General features: G+C 49.1%; 4 protein-coding genes across 6 annotated transcripts; 3 read left to right on the top strand and 1 right to left on the bottom strand.

The window, feature by feature from the left end:
• Nucleotides 1-35: 35 nt before the first annotated feature.
• LOC122612178 (dolichol-phosphate mannosyltransferase subunit 1) lies at nt 36-964 on the top strand. The gene is made up of 3 exons (XM_043785621.1): nt 36-196; nt 254-464; nt 532-964. Exons 1-3 carry the CDS (start codon nt 93-95, stop codon nt 940-942), a joined length of 726 nt encoding a protein of 241 aa, XP_043641556.1. The 5' UTR covers nt 36-92; the 3' UTR covers nt 943-964.
• A 51-nt stretch (nt 965-1015) lies between these two features.
• On the bottom strand, nt 1016-7818 carry LOC122612177. Its single transcript, XM_043785620.1, has 10 exons — nt 7268-7818; nt 5824-5944; nt 5570-5766; nt 4064-5330; nt 3893-3998; nt 3021-3835; nt 2208-2946; nt 1955-2145; nt 1421-1896; nt 1016-1363 (listed from the first exon to the last, which is right to left on the bottom strand). The coding sequence occupies exons 2-10, from the start codon at nt 5892-5894 to the stop codon at nt 1146-1148; spliced, it is 4080 nt and encodes a 1359-aa protein (XP_043641555.1). The 5' UTR covers nt 5895-5944; nt 7268-7818; the 3' UTR covers nt 1016-1145.
• A 428-nt stretch (nt 7819-8246) lies between these two features.
• LOC122613557 (protein lev-9) lies at nt 8247-16276 on the top strand. 2 transcript variants are annotated; one of them, XM_043787777.1, is made up of 16 exons: nt 8247-8659; nt 9075-9374; nt 9576-9755; nt 9823-10014; nt 10085-10261; nt 10825-11007; nt 11126-11922; nt 11980-12187; nt 12251-13257; nt 13356-13463; nt 13519-13829; nt 13884-14029; nt 14205-14319; nt 14383-14501; nt 14558-14717; nt 15169-16276. In XM_043787777.1, the coding sequence occupies exons 1-16, from the start codon at nt 8608-8610 to the stop codon at nt 16121-16123; spliced, it is 5010 nt and encodes a 1669-aa protein (XP_043643712.1). In that variant the 5' UTR covers nt 8247-8607; the 3' UTR covers nt 16124-16276. The 2 variants fall into 2 exon arrangements, with proteins under 2 accessions (XP_043643712.1, XP_043643713.1); XM_043787778.1 differs by lacking the exons at nt 10825-11007; nt 11126-11922; nt 11980-12187; ... (6 more) ...; nt 14558-14717; nt 15169-16276 and adding an exon at nt 10328-10709 and having other exon boundaries at nt 8281-8659.
• A 236-nt stretch (nt 16277-16512) lies between these two features.
• LOC122612478 (rho guanine nucleotide exchange factor 18) lies at nt 16513-22458 on the top strand. 2 transcript variants are annotated; one of them, XM_043786131.1, is made up of 3 exons: nt 16513-16915; nt 16990-17738; nt 18465-22458. In XM_043786131.1, exons 2-3 carry the CDS (start codon nt 17042-17044, stop codon nt 21689-21691), a joined length of 3924 nt encoding a protein of 1307 aa, XP_043642066.1. In that variant the 5' UTR covers nt 16513-16915; nt 16990-17041; the 3' UTR covers nt 21692-22458. The 2 variants fall into 2 exon arrangements, with proteins under 2 accessions (XP_043642066.1, XP_043642067.1); XM_043786132.1 differs by having other exon boundaries at nt 16994-17738.
• The last annotated feature ends 21 nt before the right edge of the window (nt 22459-22479 follow it).

The raw sequence follows: 22479 nt of genomic DNA on the forward strand, positions 1-22479 counted from the left end.
GATTTAAGTACAGCTGTTTTGTGTTTTTGAACTGACCAACACTCCTCTAATTCTAATTGGAATTATTTACACGGTTCCCGAGAACGAACATCATGCCAACAAATGGCCATAAATACAGCATTTTGCTGCCCACCTACAATGAAAAGGATAATTTGCCCATTATAATATGGCTTATTGTGAAATACATGAAGGCAAGGTGAGTAGAGGCTGCTCTGAGGTGTAAATGCAGGCTTTTAAAGTTCCCTCTTTGCAGCGGCTTGGAATACGAGGTGATTGTGATTGATGATGGTAGCCCGGATGGAACATTGGACGTGGCCAAGGACTTGCAAAAGATATATGGCGAGGACAGAGTTGTGCTGAGACCACGTGGTTCTAAATTGGGACTCGGTACGGCCTACATACATGGCATCAAACATGCCACCGGAGACTTTATAGTTATCATCGATGCGGATTTGAGTCATCATGTGAGTCTAGATAACAATGTTCAGTTGATAGATGGGATAAACGTATCTACTATTTTTCCCACTTCAGCCCAAATTCATCCCAGAGTTTATCAAGCTGCAACAGGAGGAAAACTATGACATAGTATCCGGTACTCGGTATGCCGGAAATGGAGGCGTCTTTGGCTGGGACTTCAAGCGCAAGCTCATCTCGCGCGGCGCCAACTTTCTGTCCCAGGTGCTCCTACGTCCGAATGCCAGTGATTTGACCGGCTCCTTCAGGCTTTACAAGAAGGATGTTCTTGAAAAATGCATTGCCAGCTGCGTGTCCAAGGGCTACGTGTTCCAAATGGAGATGCTAGTTCGGGCTAGACAGCACGGCTACACTATTGCTGAGGTGCCTATAACTTTTGTGGATCGTATTTATGGCACCTCCAAGCTTGGCGGGACCGAGATTGTTCAGTTTGCCAAGAACCTCTTGTATCTGTTTGCGACTACATAAAAAAACCACCATAAGCTGAGTAGATTTTTTAATTTTTAATGTTCTTTGGATTTTCTTTGCTTTGTACATTTGGTAAGATTTGCTCAAAGAATTTTACATACATCTAATGAATTATGCATGAGAAATTTGTTTGCCATATTTATAATAATTCAGAGTTCTGCTTTCATTTATAATTTGAATAATGATAACTAGCGTTAATTGATTTAATTACTCAAGTCGAAAACTTTGTGCTGGTTGTCTGGATTGCCGTAAAGAGTGCCACAGTCATCGTCGAGGGCGCCCGACCCTCCGCTGTAGTTCTTCAAAGCCAGTGTAAGCAAGGAGTTGCGATCCTTGAGAGCCAGCACAACGAAGGCTCCGTTTGGTAGAATCTCACAAGTACTCACTTGAGCCGGTGGCTTAAACACAGCCAGAGATTTGGCTGCAAGAACAGGAGCATGATTAAACGGTTTATGAAAGCAAAGTCTTTGGTACATACCGGAATTCAACTCCCACATGCGGACGGCCGAGTCACGTCCCTCCTTGTCGTAGGAGAGCAGCGCCTTTCCCAACGGATCCAGCTTTAAGAACGTTACCGGAGCATTGTGACCGATCAAGGTGCTCTTGCAGTTGCCTGTGACCAGATCCCAGATAAGGATTTTGGCATCTTCTAGGCCGGCGATGACGCAAGCGTTCACCTGGGAGATTGCCAGGGAAACTGTGTTGCAGGCGGGCTTCCACTTCTTGAACAGAGTGCCGCTTTGTAGATCGTATACCACAATGAAGTTGGGCGTCGTCGGCTCGTTTAGCTCCTTGGCCACCACGCAAACGTAGGAGCCCTCGTGGGTGATTGCGGAGAGGGAGGTGATGAAGTCGTGATGCGGGATTCGGAGGTCATAGAGCAACTTTCGCTGTGAAAGGTGCCAAACGAGCAGTGGGAAAGGCTTCTGGGTCTCATCACCGCACACCAAGATCCTAGACATCAAACCAGAAATTAGCTAATACTTATATACGAAACATGTCAACCGGTTACCTTCCATCTCCAGAGACCAACAGGGAATTGAGGAAACGGTCCTCACCCGCCTTGAAGGTGGTCACACAATCGCCTGACTCCAGATTCATCAGATTCACATACATCCGGTTGCGCGATAGGCAAACCAAGTGATTCTGATCGTGCAGACCGAAATACGGCATTTTCTGGTTCATTACGCCTTTAAGAGTTACCTGGAATTAGAAGGAATACCACATTTACATAAGATCTAAGATAAGATATAAGGACCAATCACCTTAAACTTTCCTTCGTCTAGATTAATGACGCGAATCTCGCGGCGACACAGGACTGCTGCCTCATAGTTACCCACAGGACACATCGCCGTCGGCTGCTGGATGCCCTGCAGCTCCCGGATTCGGCAGCAATTCTTTACGTCCCATATGCAGATCTCAGCTCGGTCCGTGCACATGGATGCCACATAGCATCCGGGCTGGGGCAGATTCATCAGGACATCGTAGCCCTTGACGGGTACCGAGGCTGGTACTTCGTCCTCCGAAGGCTTCTCCTGCTCCGCCTGATTGCCGTTCTCCGCATCCAAGTCCGCGTTGAGAATCTCGAGGAAGGCAAACTCAAGCTCGTTGGTGTACTCCCACCAGGAGCGTATCTTCTCGTCGTCCTTGAGCTCTGGTGCCTCCCGGAACCGCGTCTTCAGGTAATACTTCATTAGAGTATAGAACTGCTGGCCATCGTAGCTCAGCTCGTGGAGATACTGCTCCAGGAATTGCTTCAGAAAACAGATGTGCACGTAAGCGGTGGGGCAGTTTTCGCCGCCGGATTTGGCCAGCCACTCCGCCTGCAGGATGTCGTTCAGCAGGTGCTCCGGACCCGTGGCGTGCACCTTATTAGCGATCCACTGCAGGTCCGTAAAGTAAAAGCAGTTGAAGAGTATGTCGATCTTGTGAGACGCCGGATTGTCCTCGATCACGGCACAGAAATGATGATAAGGCAGTTTTAAGTACTTTTGGTAATTGTAGCTGTTGAGCAATTATGATTTGTATAAATTAGATTTTTGAAAAGATTTGAATGGTGGGAAAGGAGGAACACTCACGTGTTGGCACCCTGGCTACCCTTGAACTCGCTGTCCTGCCGGTCGAAGTAGTCCCGCAGCGCTTCATGTACCAGCCACTGCTTCTGCGCGTACCTCGCCAGGACCGCTCGTCCAAAGCTCTTATCTGCTATCCTAATATTCTTAAGACCTAACAGCATTGGTCCCATCAGCCAGCAGAACTTGGACCAGACCTTGAAGGCGACCTGCGCCTCCAACTGGGTCATTTTCTGGAACACGCCCAGGCAGTCGCTCTCCCGGATGCCCCACGGGGACAGGCGGATGATCAGCAGCAGCAGTTCCACCTGATCGGTGGCGAACTTGGACTCCAGGACCTGAAGTATCCGGCTGGAGATGTCGCCGATCTCGCTGATCGGCTGAGCCACATGCCCCAGCCAAGCCAGCCACCACAATGACTTGGCGTGGTAGGGCGTCTTCCCGTGCAGCATCTTCCATTCGTCGGGCAACTTCAGTGCCCCGTTGGCCGCATAAAAGTCACCGCCACCCGAGCTGAGGATGTCGTGCCACTGGCGTTCCGTGAATTGTCGTAGCCGCAGGAAGCACCGCTGTGGTATGCCCAACTGCGCCAGCGCGGCTAGCATATCAAAGGAGTCCCCAGCCTCCGTCCCGTCCACATCGTCCCCCTCATCCGCCAGCTCACTGACGGTGAGGATCAGTTTGGCGCTGCCCAGCTGCTGAGGAAGCCAATCGAGCAGCTCATCCCGCTGCAGTTCGTCCACACCGTCGATGATCAGCACGAAGAAGCGCTGTTGCCGGTCAAGGATGTCTCGAATCACTCGAGAATAAGCCCCTAGTGTCTATTTGGAAAGATCACATTAATATAATCGCTCTATGTTTAAATATAATTTCCATACGTGTGGCACTTGGCATTGATGTCCCGTCTCCAGGACCGACATCTGGTTGGCCATTGAGCCTAGCAATGAAGTGAGATCCGATGAGCGGGCACTGAGATTGGCGTATCTAAAGAGGTAACAATTAGATTATCAATACTAACGTTTGAAAGTTTATAGTATTTTATATCCTACCTCAGTATGAGCTGTGCCTCCGGCTTCCAGCGGTGGACGTTCTCCATGATCTTGGAGACCAATACACTCTTGCCACTACCCCGTGGCCCGGATACGACCAGCGGATGGGCGGTGCTGTCGCGAATGTAACGCTTTACGTCGTTCATGATGTCGAAGTTGGCTGAGTTCTGTGCCAAAAGCTTCGAGTAGTGGCCCACCAAGCGAAGCTCCTCGAGCAGCACGCGGTCTACGCCCAGCGTATTGTAGGGGATGCTGTTCTTCTGCAGGTGCTCCTCGAAGATCCCGGCCAGCGTCTTGTCCAGCAGACTCTCGATCACCGCCGACAACTCCTCGTCCAGGATACTCATCGTGGGCAGCAGACGGATGAGGTTTTTCTCGCTCAACTGGCTCTTTAGACCGGAGTACACATGACTGAGCCTCCGCTGCACCTCCAGCTCCAAAGGGCTGGCATTCTCCAACGGCCGTGCCACCTGACTGCCCGTCTGGATCCAGATACAGCGCTTGGCCTGCTCCTGGCTCATCAGAACCGTGTTATTGATCTCCTGCTCGACCACGGTGGTCAGATACGAGTCCTTGACGTCGTCGGAGAAGAGACGCAAGAGGACGGCCAGTAGCTCGTTCAGTTCCCCGTTCACCTGGCTTGAATAGGGATCCACCTGTTGGGCATGCAATCGGTGGCACATCGGCTGGTACGAGTTGTCAATGGTGTACCATTTCTCTAGGAGCAGACGCTCTTCTTCACTAGCGGTGCCCAGCACCGAGGTAAAGTCCTGGCTCTCGATGGTCAGCGGCAGCATCGGAGTGCCCAGGGTGGCGCCCAAGAACAGAACGGGGATCACATACGCTCCGGCCGAGTGGCGCGTGATCTCGCACAGGCAGTTGGCCGCTTCCTCATGACCGCCCTGCGCCTCCAGCGGTGTTTGGGTCCAGCGCTTCGCCTCCTGCAGGCGGGAGAAATCCTTTCTGGCATTGCCATTGCCCGGCTCCGTCTCCGGCTCGCTGTCGTGGACATCGGCGATGATGAAGTCAAAGCCACGGCTTTGGCACTTGCTCTTGAAATGCTTGTACAGGCTGTGAACCACTCGCTTGTTCTTCTTGTACTCGGTGCTGTTGTCCGCCAGGATGTAGACCACGATCTTCTTGTCCCGCTCAATCTTCCGGCCGGGCGGCGGTTTGCCCTGCAGCACGCTCAGGTTTCCGGCTCCGGGATTGGCATTGGCCACGTCACTGGGCGCCTGCGCCCCCTGCGGTGTGGTGCTATTTGAATCTGTTGGGAGATGAGCTTCGTTTAGTTGGTAATTAAGTTTCATTAATATATTCATGTGTCTATATTCTAACTCTTATTCTAGACTCTAGAATGAAGATTCGCTTCTGTTGTGCTCATATTGATCGAAAACCAAATAGTTTAATAATATGATATAACATACTACAGAACTCAATAAGAGTTATATATAATTGGCATTTAAAATAAGCTGGTCTCAATTATATTCAAGACATCTGACTCACCCTTCTCTCCTCCCCCTGGCTTTTCCGGTCCCGTTGATGGCTGCTTCTGGACCTGCTGGTTTCCATTGGCCTCCGGCAGCGGGGTCGCCTCCGAAAGTGCCTCCACGGCGGCCAAAGGAGCCCGCTTTCCGTCCCCAGCATTCGAATCGGCGGGCATAAGGGTGTTCTTCTGTTCCGCCTCCTGGTAAGGAGGTGAGCTGCAACCACAACTTTAGTACAATCCACGAAATTAATACACTAACGCGTGAACCTACTCGTCTGACTTTTCGGAGGCACTATCCTTGTCCTTCTTTTTCTTCTGGCCGGAACTGCACACGTTGCCCATTGCGGTCGTTTAAGTCCCTACTCTTTAAATTACAATTGACTATTGATGTCCTGCCAAGAATAGTAGAAGAAAAATCGTTTTAGGGAGATTGAAATAGATTGTGGTTATCAAATGTATCAAATTTATCAAATGCATCCATTGATATAGAATCCATGTATGGGATCTGCTTTTAAATTCACTTGGGGCTGAAACCCTTTCTAATTATTCTAGGATCTGGGAACTTTAAAGCTGCTCACGGAATCTCACACTCATATCGATTAGAAAGCACTCGAGGTTTCATCCTTTCATTCTTGTGTAGAGTAGATTTCATTTGTTTAACTATTTAAGAACCGTATAGCATGTGTGTACCCATGTTAATGATAACTAAAATAAAATAAAAACTTGCTAATGGAAACAATATTTGCACAATATTATTTAAGAAACCTCCCAGCTGTTGGGGACTTTCCCACTCTCTGATGAACTCAGAAGCACTAACGGATATTCGATATCGTTCAAAGGATGTTCTCTGGCTCATCTCAGGATGTTTCCTATGAGGTTGTACAGATCATTCAATCCTCGCAGTTTTCCGCACTCGGCCTTGAATAGTTAATAACTGTATACACGTATGGATTTCCACAACAGGTCAATGACAAAAACAAAGTGCCTGGGGACACAGAGCACATCCTGTGCGAGCGAGATGGGGCGAGTGCGGGCCGAGAGCAGAGAGAAAAGCTTTCGCTTTCTCTTTCTCTGGGAAGGCGAACGCATGCTCTCTGCGAGAACTTTTGTAGAGAATTTCTGCGTTGAATTGGCATTGGCGTTAATCAAGTGGTCGAGTGAACTGGCCCAAGTGGGTGGTGGTGGGTGGTGGATGGAATATATGGTGGGTTCTGCTGGGTCTGGGTCTGGGTCTCGTCTCGGATTTATTGCGGGCAATGCGCTTGGCTGGATTTTTGTGTACACGCTTGAAAATTGTTGACGCGCGAGCCCCTCGTTTTCGATACCACCGATGGATGATGGGTGATAGGTGATGGATGCTTGGTTTGGGAACTACTTTATTGGATTGAGAATATGTTTGCGATCGTTCGATTCACAATACACACAGCATTGGCCTTTCGCGACCGATTTGAATTGCCTGCGGGGCGGGAGGGGGATTAAAAAATCGCTAAAAATAAATTCCCTATATACACCGAATCTATATGTTTTTGAATCGGTTAGTTCGACATTTTGTCGCAGCGGACTGCGAAGTGGTTCAATATCAATTAATTTGTCACAGATTCGCTCGCATCTCCGTTCGCAGATGCGATTTGCACTGGCACCCAGTCGATTCGGTGTGTATGCATCGTTTAGTTGGTTATTTGATTTATTTTAATACACAAATTTGCGCCACTTACTTTTCTTTACGCGCTTTTCACATGCGCCCCCCGCAAAACCCGCCGCACCCCACCGAACGGAGTCTAAAACATTTCCACCCACTGACTGCACTTCCACTTTGTTCAATTAATTGCCTAATCAAAATGTTTCTTGCACACACGCCGCGAAGACATTTCGTCGGAAAAGTGTATCTTTCGAGTGCGTTTTCCCCGCTCGCTCCCTTGTCTTTTGCTCCCCTATATTTTTTGGATTTTCGGATGGCAGAGCGCGATTCGACTAGTTTTTCCTTATCCCGCCGCTGTGCGTCGTCGTGGTGCTCGGCGCTCCGGATTTTCACTGCTTCTGATTCCGTTGGAAAATCGGTCGCCAGCGAGTGCGTGCGGCGGAAAGCTCTAGTTCCGGAGCTTTTCCGACCTCCGCGCTCTCGGAGCTTTTCCGCGACGAGGGCTGCAGTTCGTTCAAAGACGGGATAAACTGAATTACCGTTAGGACGCACGGTGGAACTCGACCTGGAGAGTCCAAGGAACAATATCCTTGGCCATATGACTTGGGGACATGTTAGTTGTTAGTTTCGTAAATCTTCGAAAATGACTCATTTGGCATCCCCCTAAATTTAATTTTAGTAATATAGAGCTTTAATCTATTATATTATTATTATTATATTATAGTATTATAATAAATTAAAAATAATGTGGAATATAAATAAATGATTTTATTTGTTATGGCTTAGTGATGGAAAAATGGTTATATTTGACTGGAATAGGCTCATTTATGGATAATTTGTATCACTTTTATCCTCGTTTTCTGATACTATATAATCTATAATTTATGAACCCCTTTTTCTTTCTCTATTTAACAATAGTTATGGTAGTGTTAGCTTAATGATCCATAGATTGTATCGATTGTATCGATACCTCGAAGTATAATAAAATAAACTTCCAAATAGGCGAAATTATCGACATTGGGCAACATATCTTATGATATCGAGATTGATAGAAGTTGTTTATATTTGAACGTTTGGATCCTACAAGCGAGTGGGACTCATGAACCCTTATCTTCACCGTTTAAGGGACCCACCACCGCCAAAAGCTGTCAACTTGGGTGCTTCTCGCCCGATCTGTCAAAAGGCCAGAGCCAAAAAGGGGAGAAAGCAGCTGGCGTGGTTGCATTTCGTTTCCTTGGCTCAAAGTGAGAAGTTTCGGGCCACCGAACTGGTCGAAAAGTTACCAATTAAATTGGCAAGCATAGGAATTTTGCAAATCACATAGCTTTATCACAATGCTATAAATCCGAGGCCAGCTCGGCGAAAGGAGAAAAATCAAAAAGGACACGGATACCCCTCAACTAAACCGGAATCAAAATGAATCGCCTGCTGCTGCAGTGTCTAGTGACCACCATTCTGGTCTACAAAGGTCAATAAGTAGCCCGAAATCCCTAGATTCCGATAATTACAACCAGCAATTCGAGCCCCATCGCGTGGTAGTCCGGATGAGCCCATCAGCAACCAGAATAACCATTTGCCATTTTTGGGAGTCCTCTATATTGGCAAGATGAAAAATGTATATGCTGCTGAATTATATAAGTTGGCATCATCCAGTGCGCAGACTCCAAAAGAGTCTGGGACCGAGCCATGAGGACCATCTGGACCAGGCATCGGGGGAAATAGGTCAATGTTTTTGCACGCACGCGAGGCGGAGCAAAATAGACGCGAATCCCGGAACCAAAACAGAAGCCTCGCTAAGGGGTTGATTTGCGTCAGGCAAATCCTAATTGGGGTTTGTTTTCCAGCCCAGATGACTGACAGCTGTGCTCCTTGTTTTCTTACAGTGATTTCGGTTCCGACCAGCACGATGAGTACCAGCATTCAGACCACCTCGGAGATTCCGCAGCAGGATGACGACGACGACGACTGGGAGGAGGACGACGACTCTCTGGAATCTGATGACGATGGCCGCGTCTACAAGAACCCACGCAACTCCCCCTCATCCGAGTGTCCCCGCGACGAGGAGCAAGCCACGCTGCTCGGCCAGAAGTGCTTGAGGAAGTGCTCCTCCGACGAGGACTGCAAGAGCAAGAAGAAGAAGTGCCTGTGCGACGGCGTCTGCGGCAACTCCTGCATTAAGCCAGGTGGGTATAGTTTCTTTGTGCTATGCAGCCCTCCTTTTAATAAAATAACTTTCATATTGTCAGCAATACTGCTTAATAACTTTTGCAAAATAGGTCCGATAAAATCCGATCGTTGATATGTATGTGAAGGCAACAAGTCTCTTTGTACAATATAGTTCAAAAAATTTAAAATCCCTGGATATATGTACTCTGTTTCCCCAGATCGCGAGTGCCCGGAGCTAGCCCAGCCCAGCTTGGGTCAGGTCACAGTGGCTGGACGTCACTTTGGAGCTCGCGCCTCCTATGCCTGTCCCCACGGCTACCACGTTGTAGGCCTCCAGAGCCGTCTTTGCCAGGCGGATGGAAATTGGGCCGGAGCCGAGCCAGCTTGCAAGCAGAATAGTAAGTGCAATGGGCCCCAAAACGTTTATGAACAGATTAATTCCAAATGTATTTGCAATCGTTCTAGTTTATTGCCTGAAGCCGCCGCAGATTGAGCATGCGCGGAACTCGGCGCTGCCGGAACAGGAAACCTTTGACCTGGACTCCACGGTGCAGTACCATTGCCACACTGGCTACGTGACCAACGGATTCCCACGGGCCAAGTGCCTGGCCATTGATAACCTGGCCAGTTGGTATGGGCCGGATATCCAATGCGAACGTAAGTAAATTCAATTCTAATCTAAATGGGGAATCCTTACACACCTAATCATTGGATGATTCGATTCCAGCTCGGTCCTGTGGCCAGCCTCCGGATCCGGCTTACGGATGGCATGCCGGCGAGTGCTACACGTACGGATGCAAGATCACCTACAACTGCGGCACCGGGTACGAACTGGTGGGCAAGCACGAGCGCTACTGCCAGTCGGACGGATCGTGGACACCCAAGGAGCTGCCCACCTGTGTCTGTGAGTATTGCGAGCTGGCGGCGGTAGAGTTTGTAACCGAACCTCTTTGACCTCTGACCTTTAAAGCGGATAGCGCAAATGTAACCACCACCCAAGCGTCGTTGTCCTAGGCGAGGCGACCCTTTGAGTTTCGTTTCCGACTCCTTGGAGCTGGCAAATGGCACAGATCCCCATATCCGTATCCGAAACTATGTATTAAGCGCACTTTGGTCAGGGCTCAGGTTCTCCAGTCGGAGTTCTTCGATCCTGTAACCACACACATTCTCTCTCAATCTCCGATTTGGTTTTTGATCTAGCGTTACAAACAAACAGATTGTTCAAATTTTATGCACTACCTTGTTGTTGTTGTTGTTGGCCAGTTAATGTTGAATGAATAAATAAAAGTTACCGCAAATCTTGAGCAAACAAAAAACAAAAATATACAAGAATTAATTAATCGAATTCGAAACCGTTTCCTCGAAGTTGTTTTATTTGGTTTGGCGGCTTTCGAAGATTTGTGGTAACTTTTAGCGTACCCTCATCCCGATCCCATTGCTAACCCCATTCTCCCGCTTCCCGCACAGTGGTCACCTCCGTGGTGTGTCCCACCCCGGAGAACCCCAAGAACGGCAAGGCCACCTACACCACCCTGGCCTACAACTCGGTGGTCAGCTACGAGTGCCGTTACGGATACACCCTTGTTGGCGAGAGTTCCAGTCGCTGCGGAGCGGACCGAAAGTGGAGCGGCACTCTGCCCACCTGCAAAGGTAAGTGGGGTAGTCTCCTCTGATGATTCTATTTTATACCATCTATGTTATGGAGTTCCCATCTAAGTAGTGGAGCAAATTTAATAAGTGAGTTTGCGCCTCCTACCTCCTTTAACAGAGATCAACTGCGGCCATCCTGGAGTGCTGTACAATGGATGGATCGAGAACATCGAGGCGGGCACCGGACTGGGGGCCAGCATCATTTTCCGATGCCAACCGGAGATGATGATCAATGGACTGGGCTCCAGTGTGTGCCAGATCGACGGAAGATGGCGGAACGCCCTGCCCGAGTGTCTGGCGCCCTGTGTGGTGCCCACCATTTCGCAGGGCAATGTGTATCCCATTGAGATATCCACGGATGAGAACGGAACGACGATCGTCCATCCGCCGACGACCACCACGCAGTCACCCACTCAAACGCAGAGCATTGGTGGAGTGGAAAAGGTTAAGCACGGAACGGCACTGGAGGTCAAGTGCGATGAGAACTACGAGTTCCCGGTGTCCCTACTCAGTCCGCCCACATGCAACAATGGCACCTGGAGCATCATTCCACGCTGTGTGCCCGCCAGGTGCAAGAGCATGCCGCGTCCACCCAAACACGGCATGGTGATGGCTCCCAAGACGGAGCACGGCATGAAGGCACGGTTCAAGTGCAAGGATGGCTTTAAACTGGTCAGCCCGGAAGGCAAGGATGTGACAGATCCGCACGACTATGTGCTCACCTGCTCATTTGGCAACTGGACCGGGGAGACGCCCAAGTGTGACGAGGTCTTTTGCTCCTTTCCCGGCTATATACCCAATGGAAAGGTCCTGCTCGTGGGCAACATGGGTCTATATGACTATAGACCTTATGTCAAGAAGATCGTGAACAACAAGCAGATCATGTACGATTGCGACAAGGGATATGTCTTGGAGGTAACTTTAATATCCTATTAGTATTGCTGATTCAAAACGACAATCTTTCTTCACTAGGTTGGTCCGCCTGGCGCCACCTGTGTGGGTGGCAAGTGGCGTCCCTTGGACCTGCCGCAGTGCCTCCTGGGTCAGCATCCTCGCCTGCGTTGGAATCGCCGCAGACGTCGATCTCTGCAGATTCGCCAGTTAAGATCCATGTACCTTCTGCAGCGCCAGCGACAACTTCAAAGGCAACTGGTCGATAACCAAAAATATATAAAAGCTGGTAAGCAATTATAATATAATTCAGTTTTAGGTGTTATATCAACAATATCCTTCCCCTTTATAGTAGCCGATCCTGTCCAGCACTCGGTTCACCGGGTGAAGCGAAACGCCAGTCCACATCCGAACTCACAACCCTATGCATCCGACGTCGACCTAGCCTACTCCAAGTACTATCAAAAGATCAAGGAGCGATATCAGCGCTACGTCCGAAAAATGCTGGGGCGTGACCGGATCTACCAGAGGCTCCATGCCCAGGATGCAGGGGGTACAGTGGGAAACAACCTGAATACCCACGATGGAGGACAGGTCACCATGCGGGGCAAGTCCAACTTCAGGGAATTTGAGAATGGAAACAATTACCTGGGAAGCGGTGGCATTGGATCAGGAGGAGTGGTAGGATCTGGAGTGGTTGCCCTGCCCAACATTAATCAGGCATCGCGAAACCAGATGGTTCATGTAAACAGAACTCCTAAGGACGAGCTGCTATCCAACGGATCCCCCCCTATAGCACCGCGTAGCCTCCACTTGAATGCCACCAGGTCCTACATTGATCAACTGAAATCCCAGATAGTCCGCCGGAGGCGCAGAAGGAGTTCCAGCATTGGGCAGTCGCCTCCTCCGTCGGGAGCAACTATTCCAGATGCTGAGGTGGACATCAGCGATGGAGGAGAGGCCGGAAAGGGAGGTGGAGGCAAACGATTGCGAGGACCATGTGAGGATCTCGAGTGGGATTCCTTTGCCAACGTGACCACGGTTCGTCCTGGCAAAGTTCCGGGCAGAAATGCCGTGGGCATTATGCTGCATCTAGAGTGCAATGCCGGATTCAAGCTAAACATTAGGGGGGAAAATGCGACGGCGCGCTGCATCCGCGGCATTTGGAAGCCGGAGACGCCCAAGTGCCTTTCCGCTCCATGCCTGGTGCCCGCCGTGGAGCACGGTCAGTACTATAAGGTGGAGCCCCACACCAAACAACTAAGCGACAAACCTTCATTGACCCCGCTTTCCACCTACGAGGAGATCCAGTCCAACGAGTTCATTACCCTGGAGTGCGAGGATGGCTTCAATATACAGGTGCATGGGACATCCATTAAATAAATACGTTTGATCCTTGCAATCCATTCATCTTTAATCATCCTATTTAATCATCCCTAATTCCCTTGAATTTCCAGGGCTCAGCTCAGCTCCGTTGTGCCCATGGATCCTGGTCGGTGAATGCCTTCTCCGAGTGTACATCGGTGCCCTGCACGCTGCCCAATATTCCAGGAGTCATTTACGATGTAAGATCTCATATATCCCACAGAATATTAAAAACAAGTTAACACCTGTTTGTAGGGAGGCTACCGGGCAGGTTTGACCATTGGACACGGGAGCAGTGTAAGCGTTCGCTGCGAACTCTCCACGAACGCCAATCCAATTGAGATGTCCTGCCACAAAGGCATCCTAACTCCACCCAGCATCCCTTGTGAGTCCGGGTTAAGGAAGTCCCGTGAGGAACTGGAGCATGCCACCCCCACTCCACATCCCAAAGTGGAACACAACGAATTGGACAACGATCACGATCATCACGACAACGGTACCGATGAGCACGACGACATGAAGATGTGTGGACCACCCATGCTAACGGATGGCGCCCTGGTCTACAAGTGAGTTGCAGGATCTTAGAGCGATGGTCTGTTATTAGTCCCTAATCTTTAAAGGAATGCCGAACATCCAGAGCTGGATGGCGCCTACGAGAGTGGCACGGAGATCTTTTTTAACTGCATCCCAAATGCGGCTGGGGATCGGCAAACATGGCGTATCATATGCGACAATGGACTGTGGATAGGCCGATCCTATAATTGTGGTGAGTTGCAAAGACGGTCAAAAGTCATTAAAGTAGCCACAGGACAACCGGGTCGATCTTGGCATGTCCGTCTATCCATCTATCAGTTCGTCTATGTGTCCATCCGTATGACCTACATACCTTTCAGAAGGTCTAGTATAAAAATGTACCTATTTAATTTACAATATCTTTTTAGAAAACGGAACTTGTGTGTTCAGGAACAACGAGGCTAATGTGGTTAGTTTTTACAACGACCTAGAGATCCGTGAAGACGTGGTGGACTTTCCCCCAGGAGCCACAATAATATCAAGGTAAGGAGATATTGAAAGAAAAAGGACTTTCTTCGATTATGATATTTACCACACGACTCTTAGATGTATGGATATTGGAAAGTTCTCATTTATGGGCAGCCACGAGAGAACCTGCATCCACTCGGAATGGACCAACACCAAGCCCGTATGCTCCGGCTTAAATCAGGAGAACGACTATGCGAGTAGGTATCTTATAGCCGAGTTGGGGATAGTTAATCTTACTTCACCTCAAATCCAGTGGAAAAGGCTCCGACCATCCTGTTCCGCCATCAGAACGGTCCCATCGCCCAGAGTAATGATGGCAAGCTGATTGTCTATCCGGGAACCACTCTGCACATGGAGTGCCTCTGGATGCGCCGCTTCGGGAATCCCAAGTGGAACGTCAGTCACACGCACAAGTGGGTATCGGGTGGTTGGGCACGCTAAAAGACCTTTAAAGTTCCTAATTAATTTCAGCAAGGGGTATGTTCATAAATTAATTGCGTCTGAACTCGAACTTCAAATTAATGTGTATGGTTTTTTTTCATTATTGGATTATAGGTTTAATTTTAAAAGCAGCAAATAGGTATTTAAATTGATTTATTTCGTTTGACATTAGGGGCTTTTTTATAAACTTAATTTTAATTTTTGAACTTAAAATACACGTTAAGTTATATTTATACTATAAAAGGCAATGCTCGACAGGGTCTGGTTCCAAGAATCCCTTGGAAAAGACATACTCTTATGTAAACATTTCATTTTATAGGTACCTGAACAGTCTCTACATATTTAAATCTGGTTAAGAGGAGATACCTTCAGGAAAACGTCCTCCTGGGATTAACTTAACTAATGAATCTCCGTGTCTTGCAGGAACTACACGGAGGGCTGGGTAACCGAAGCGGATGAGGGTCGCGACTCCACACTAGAGTACCGGCTGAGCATCGTAGACGCGGCCAGCGACGACTCCGGGTTCTACTCGTGCATGACTCCGGCTCGGCATGAGCACACCGTGGAAGTGGTGGTGCGGGCCATCAATTGCCCGGAGATACCGATGCGCCGCGGCCTAATCGTGAACACCAACGATACTAAGCTGAGCACGCGGGCGCTGCTGTCCTGCGCTAACGGGAACTCTTTGATTGGTGCTTCGGAGCTGTTCTGCCTGCCAAGTGGCAATTGGAGCGCACCGTTGCCGGTCTGCGAGAGCGTCGAGTGCGGCGACATCCCACTGGGGATGGGCAGCAACGCGAGCTCGCCCCGTGTCTCCGTGCTGTCGCGCGAGGTGGGCGGCCGGGCGGCCTTCTCGTGCTCCTCCGGTTACGGGCTGCGTGGTCCGGCGGAGGCGATCTGCAATCCCACGGGCGAATGGTCAGCGCCGCTGCCCACCTGCGTCGAGGTGCAGTGCGACAATCCGGGGGCGCCGCAAAATGGTTACGCCCAGGGCTCAGCACCTTATCGTGCCGGCGACGTGGTCCAGTTCAATTGCAATCCGGAGTACATGATGCAGGGTCAGCCGATCATTGCCTGCCAGGATAATGCAAGGTGGTCAGGCGGTCTGCCCAAGTGCGTGCAGGCCTGCTCCTATCCGGGCACTGTCATCAGCGGCAGAATGTCCTCTGTCAAGTTCTACTACGCCATCGGCGAGAGCATCACATTCACCTGCGATGCCGGACTTGATCTGCGCGGCTCCAAGGTGCTCAAGTGCCTAAAGAACGGCAAGTGGTCAAGTGCCATTCCTACGTGCGTGACCAATGAGGGTCCAGTTGGTGGAGGCGGCGGATCCGGATCCGTTGCCACCAGCAAGCACCTGGCCACAACCATGGGCTAAAGCGATGTGGATTGTCAATTGCTCCAGAGTGATACTAATACATATTACCTACTAACTAATGCACATTCCAGGCGCACAGTAACGCGTTTACCAACTAATAACGCCACTCTTGCGATTTAATTGTAACTGTAGCCCTGTACTGTAATCGCACGGCCATCCTTTTACTTTCAATAAATGTTCGTCGAATAAAGATAAAAGTTCTCATTTAAATTGGTTTATGTATTTTTACGTTCGTTAAATACATAAGATTGAATTTCTATTCAAATGTTAAACAGTGTTGTTAATCGTCGTGGTTGGCGCTTTTCTTCAGCAGTGGACAGTTAACGACTTCGCTGTTAAACGTTAGGGGTACAGCTATGGTCACACTGCCCGACTGCTAGCGATAGTATCGGGTGAACATAGATATTAGTTCCAGCCCTAACTCGAATCGCATTTAAATTTTAAAACGCTGGCAAAAATCTGACTAGCTTAAGATTCCATTTAGTTTTCGGTTAAGTGCAACGGCCAGTATTCCCACCGCACGCGCAGCCTCCGTTCGAATTTATCGTTTAAAACTTGCACATTCCCCTCGCCCACGCACTGCTGTTGTTGCTGCTGCTGAGTTGCCGTTGTTGTTCCTGTTGTTGCTTACACTGCTGTTGTGTGGCTGCTGTTATTGTGGTTGTTGTTGGTGCAAGGACAAGTGACGTCCTTCGAAAAAGGCGCAACAATTTACGTCGCGCAACAAGGTGTTTTCGGGGTGGCGGGAAAATCAATAAATAGCAAAGAGCAAGTGCATACACAAGTGTATATGTACGTAGACACATATATTGTGCCCGTCGCGGTTGAGTGTGTGTGCGTTGAATACTGAAACTTTCTTTTTCTAGGTAGGCAGCTGCAAATTGGCACAAAATAAAAGAAAACTCAAAAGACCCTATTATGGACAACGCGGGCGAGGACAGCGACAATGATGTGGTCACCGATTTTCTGAACTCCAACTGTAGCGAGTCCTCGGAAGCGTTGGTCAATGGTGACTCTGTCAACCGAGGCGCCTCCATCGAAAGCCAGAACTACTGCATACCCGTAATAAACGCACCTGTTCCTGCCCCAGCCCGCGCCCCCGTTGCTCCGCCACCCGCATCCACTCCTGCCAGCCACAACATCAACAACAACAACATGATACCCACCATCAATGTGACGCCACACAGTCCAGCCCTGGCCTCCAAGTACAACAATATATTCGAGGACACGCTGAGCCAGCTGCAGAATATCCGTGAAACAGTCGTTCAGATGAAGAACTCCTCCTCGCCCAGCCAACACATGCAGGACGGCAGCTTGGCCAATCATGGACTGCTCAGCGCAGCTATACTGAGTACCTCGTTGCCCGATCTCACGGGAACGGGCACGGGTCCCGCGTCCGGTGGTTCCAATTACGCCTTGTGGTCGTCCACGGCACCGCAGCAGTGCCAGTTTCTTCACACAGACCGACGGAAGTCCTGGACAGCCGTGGAAGATGGCAGTGGAACTGGCGACTGCACCAACAAGAGCGTAAGCCTATCCAGCCTGGACAGCGAGGAGCAGGAAACCATTCGCGTCACCGAGCAGCGGCGAAGGTCGGCCAGGAACAGCACTGGAGGTAGATATGCACTAAGGTTTCGGGGTGGGTTTGCAAAGCCATAAGTGTGCAATACAATAGTAGTTGTAGTAGTTCTAACATGGCTTTCACTGTAGATTAGGTAAATTTGCATATTTTATTAAATTATCTAGACAAAAGCGTTCAGGTCTAAACTTAAATAAAAACTAGTCCAAAACAAAAATTGTAACCAAAATTGAGCTGGAAATGCTATTCGCTTTTCATCTTTCAGTTTCAAGTGCATACGTATTTATAAACGAAATGTTATATTGCTTTATAAGAATGAAGTAATTTCAAACGGTCTGTAGCTCCCTTTTATCTTTATACCCCTACTGGGTTTGTTGTTATGGCTGTTAAATGTGTACAAAAGTAATTATAAAAACTGAATATATATTTTTCAATGCTCTGGGGATCCTCGAATCCACTACGGTGTTCTAGAAAACGGTTATAAAATTATTTTTAATTAGTATGATCGACCCTAAGAGAGTGAAAAATGTGATTTGAGTAGGTCTCAATAGCTTCTTCCAATTGATTCTTAAAAATAATATGCCACTGAACCATCGAGTAGGGGCTATTACCAAGTTAGCTTCGATTTTGATAAGAAATTCCACAAAAGCCCGTTATCTGGAAGCCCCTATAGTGCTTTGGCATTGGTGGCTCCGACCAAAGCGAGCAGACCCCTTGCGATTAGTAATTGCTAACCGAGTCTCTAACTCTGATCACTTGCAGGCATTTCGACCCACTCGCTAAACGAGGCGGAGCTAGCCCGTGACTTCGAGCGGATTGCAGCCAAACGAAGCCTGGCAACTGAGATCATCAGCCGAATACCGCTGCAGAAAAGCATATCGACAAGCTCAATTATCGCCAAGGAGGATATCAAAGCGATCGCACGCCACCTCACTGACAGCGAGGATGAGAATCAAAGCCTGTTGCGGGCGCATGCGAAGATCGAGGTCTACGACACCGTAGAGAAGCGTCCCAAGCGCGGTTCTATATTCTTCCGCAAAAAGAAGCCCAAGGCGAAAACGAAGTCCTTGGTGGGAGGACAGCTTAGTGCGTGCGACGTTTGCGGTGCGGCAATCACTCTGGCGCAGATCAAGGAGCATCACCTTGAGTGCAAGGTGAAGAAAATGGGCGTCGGTCAGGATTACTACGACGGGCCGGATGCTAGCACCTTTAGCAACCCAGAGGATCAGCCTCTGATTCGTTCCGATTTGCAGTTTCTCAACGAAGCGCCCATTGAAGCGCAGGATTTGGGAGCCGATCCCGTTTTAGGAATCGTTCTCAAGGAGCACGACTCCTGGACACCCAATGTGCCTAGGGACTTACTCAAGACGCTTAAAGAATTGCAAATCAAGAGGCAGGAACATATCTATGAGTTCATCATGACCGAGAAGCATCACTGCCAGACACTGATCGTCATGCAGAAAGTATTCGTTGAGAGTCTGGAGCGGCACTTTCCCTCACTTAACCTTAACAGCATGTTTCCGCGCCTGCAACAGCTCACCGATCTGCACACCTGCTTCCTGCGTCAGTTGCGACTGAAGCAACGTGAGCAGCACATGGTGGACAGCATTGCCGACATATTGCTTGATTTCTTCTCGTTGGAGCAGGCACAATGCTTGCGACTGGCCTACGGAGAGTTCTGCGCCAACCATCGCAGCGCCCTGGACCAGTTTAAGCTCTGTCTGACCGAGCCGAGCTTTGCCGAGTGGTACAAGCACTGTCTACAGAATCCGTTGCTTAAGAAGAAGGGTATCCCCGAGTGTATATTGTTTGTAACTCAGCGCCTTACCAAATATCCTTTGCTCATCGAACCACTGCTGAAGAGTGCCAGGGATAACAAGTTGGAGACAGACAAGCTTCAGCATGCCCTTAACCTGGTCAAATCTCTACTGGTCGATGTGGATGCGTGTGTGGCGGAGAAGGAGTTGCGCGAACGTCAGCTGGAAATCTATGGTCGCGTAGATGCCAAATCCTTTGCTATTTACAAAAACAAGCCCTTCCGAAAAACTGAGCTAGGTGTGGAGTCCCGACGTCGTCTGAAATTCGATGGATTGGCCACTCTCATGCAGGGCAGGGCCAAGACGCAGCTTGTCCTTGTTGTGGTGCTCACCGACTGCCTGTGCTTTCTTAGCGAGAACTCCGGTCACAACAAGTACTCGTTCTTTACGCCGGAGCACAAGGCTGGAGTGGTTCCTCTCCAGAAATTACTAATCCGCGAGAAGGCGGGCACCGAGTCCCGGGGAATATATATTATCAGTTCCAACCCGGACTTCCCAGAAATGTACGAGTTGAAAGTGCAGACGCCAAAGGACAAGAACACTTGGATTCAAACCATCCGTCAGGCTGTGCTTGACTGTCCCGCAACGGACATAATCGAGGCGGAGGATCTCACGGCGGAGGAAAAGTTGCGCATCGGAGTGAACAAAAGGGAGACCATTGAGAAGATGCGTCAAAAGGACATTGAACAGGCGCTACTGCTGGAGGAGAAACTGATGCTTCAGTTTAATTTGCTCAAGGAGCAGCAGCCCTTTGGCGATGTGGCCGGCAGCAATTCCAATTGCAGTGCAGCCAACTTCCTAGCGGCCTTTGGCTCATACAAGGATCTCGTCAGTGCCGACTGTGACACGGCGGAACTGTGGCGCAGAGTACTCAACACGGTGCAGGACATTAGCCAGTTAGCTTCAACAATCTACTCGGCTGCCACAGGTCAACCAGTGTCCAGAACTCTGAGTAGCGTAGGCGAAAAGCAAAGTGAGCAGTACGCTTCGCCCACTCTGCCAAAGCGGGCGGAAACTTTTGCTGGCTTCGACGAAAAGCGCGGCAAGCTGGCCTCCAAGCTAGTGCTAACACCCCGTCTACAGGAATTAGAAGAAAAGCGAGAACCAAAAAACGGATCCAGCTCGGTGTCAGAGCAGCCGCTAGAAAACAACTATGCAGTGCTACAAGTGTCGCACCATCTGCAGACTCTGCTGTGTATCATCTCCCAGCAGATGACCACCATCAATAACCTGCAACTCCAGCTGGCCCTTTACAGGGAGAGTCCTCGGTCGAGTGCCTACACGCACAAGGATCAGTTGGAGGAGCTGCGCAACCTGCAGGACAAGCAGCAGGAGGAGAAAACCGCCTGGCAGCGTCAGCTGAAGCAGCAACAGGAGGAACTCGCCGAGATGCGGGCACAACAGCTGCAGTTGCAGAAGCAAATCAAAGCCGAGCAGGAGGATGTGCGTCAGCAGCGTGAACAGTTGTACAAAAAGATGGAGCTCCTATCCAGTCAGGGTCTGTTGCTGTCGCCCAGCACTCCCCTGCCTCCGGTCAGCAACAATCATCCTCCACCCGCTGCGCTGTTCGATGACAGCCACGAGACAGACAATGGATTTAGTGGGACGGGAAGCAGCACGCCCAATATGGGCGGAACCTTCGATCGACGCAAAGAGAAATGGCTAAGTGGATCATCTAGCTGCAAAACTCCGCCTGTGAATTTGATCAGCGCTAACAATGCACCCAAAGCCAACGCCACTCTGGTTAAGCAAAAGCTGCCCATGAAGCTCTCCTCGCTCTCGTCCAGCGGCAATTCCAGCTCCCGCGTGGACAAGTCCGCCAGTTTTAATAGCGCATCTCCGACACCCTACATCTCCTCCGGCAGTGTGCAGCAGATGTTTCCTCTTAAGTTGGCTGACCGGCGAACAGCAACGCCCTCGAATTGTACAACGACGCCCACGACGGGAATTGTGCCGCAACACTCGCGAACAGGCAGCTCGCCGGCAATCATCCAGCAAGCAACGACTACCGCTACTCCCACCCAGACCCCCATAGGCCGAGCAGAATCGGTGGCCCATTATACACGAACTCCGACGAGCAGCCGTACAGCAATTGCAAGAACGGCAGGAATCGCTGTGGCCACAGGCACAGCCCCTCGAGCAAAGCCCGAGGAAGAGGAGATCTACTTCTGACGCCAGTTCACACCGGAAGTCGAAATCTAAATGTTGAATCATTTGATACCAGTTTCATTCCGAACGATATAAATCCCTTCTTAAAAACAAAACCGGAAACCTGATCTTGGGCAATGAGAAGAACTCGAAATACTTGTTGACTGTACCTATACTATTCCAAAATCCATATCCATTCAATCCATATTTAGTACTGCCCATTTTAGGCTCAGCATCGCAAATGTTATATTTAATTTAAGCAAACGTACTGTACTTAATGGTATTTCTTACGGACTCGCTATCAATCCAATGCATCTCAAACTGTTCAGTAATTCAGTTAAAAAATTATTTATTAACCATAATTTATATACTTTTTAAACCAATATTATTTTGGACAAAATAATTACAATAAGTGTGAGTGTTTTCTAACGAATTTTACTTCTTCCAATAAGGAAACCTATTCAATATTTATTATATACCCAAAACGGAAATGCAATCTAAAAGCCTTTCAGCGTTCATCCAAATTAGGATTAGAATATATGTTTATATATAACCACAAGGAATGACATTTCATCGAGATTGCCCAACTTTTTTATCTTTTAAGCCCGTTTACGAGCATCTTTCATTTTTAATGTGCTCTCTATTGACGTTATGAACTTTGTATATAAGTTTAAATAACTCTGTACTTTACCTTTCCAATCCTCGCTATAAGTGTTTATGTGTTTAGAGGAGATTAAGAACTGGTCCCAAACTTTCTCATCTACGCAATAAATGAAGCTCGCTCCAATAAATGTTTAATATTTATAAAATCT

Source organism: Drosophila teissieri, chromosome 2R (genome assembly GCF_016746235.2).
Source record: "Drosophila teissieri strain GT53w chromosome 2R, Prin_Dtei_1.1, whole genome shotgun sequence".
NCBI classification, from domain to species: Eukaryota; Metazoa; Arthropoda; class Insecta; order Diptera; family Drosophilidae; genus Drosophila; species Drosophila teissieri.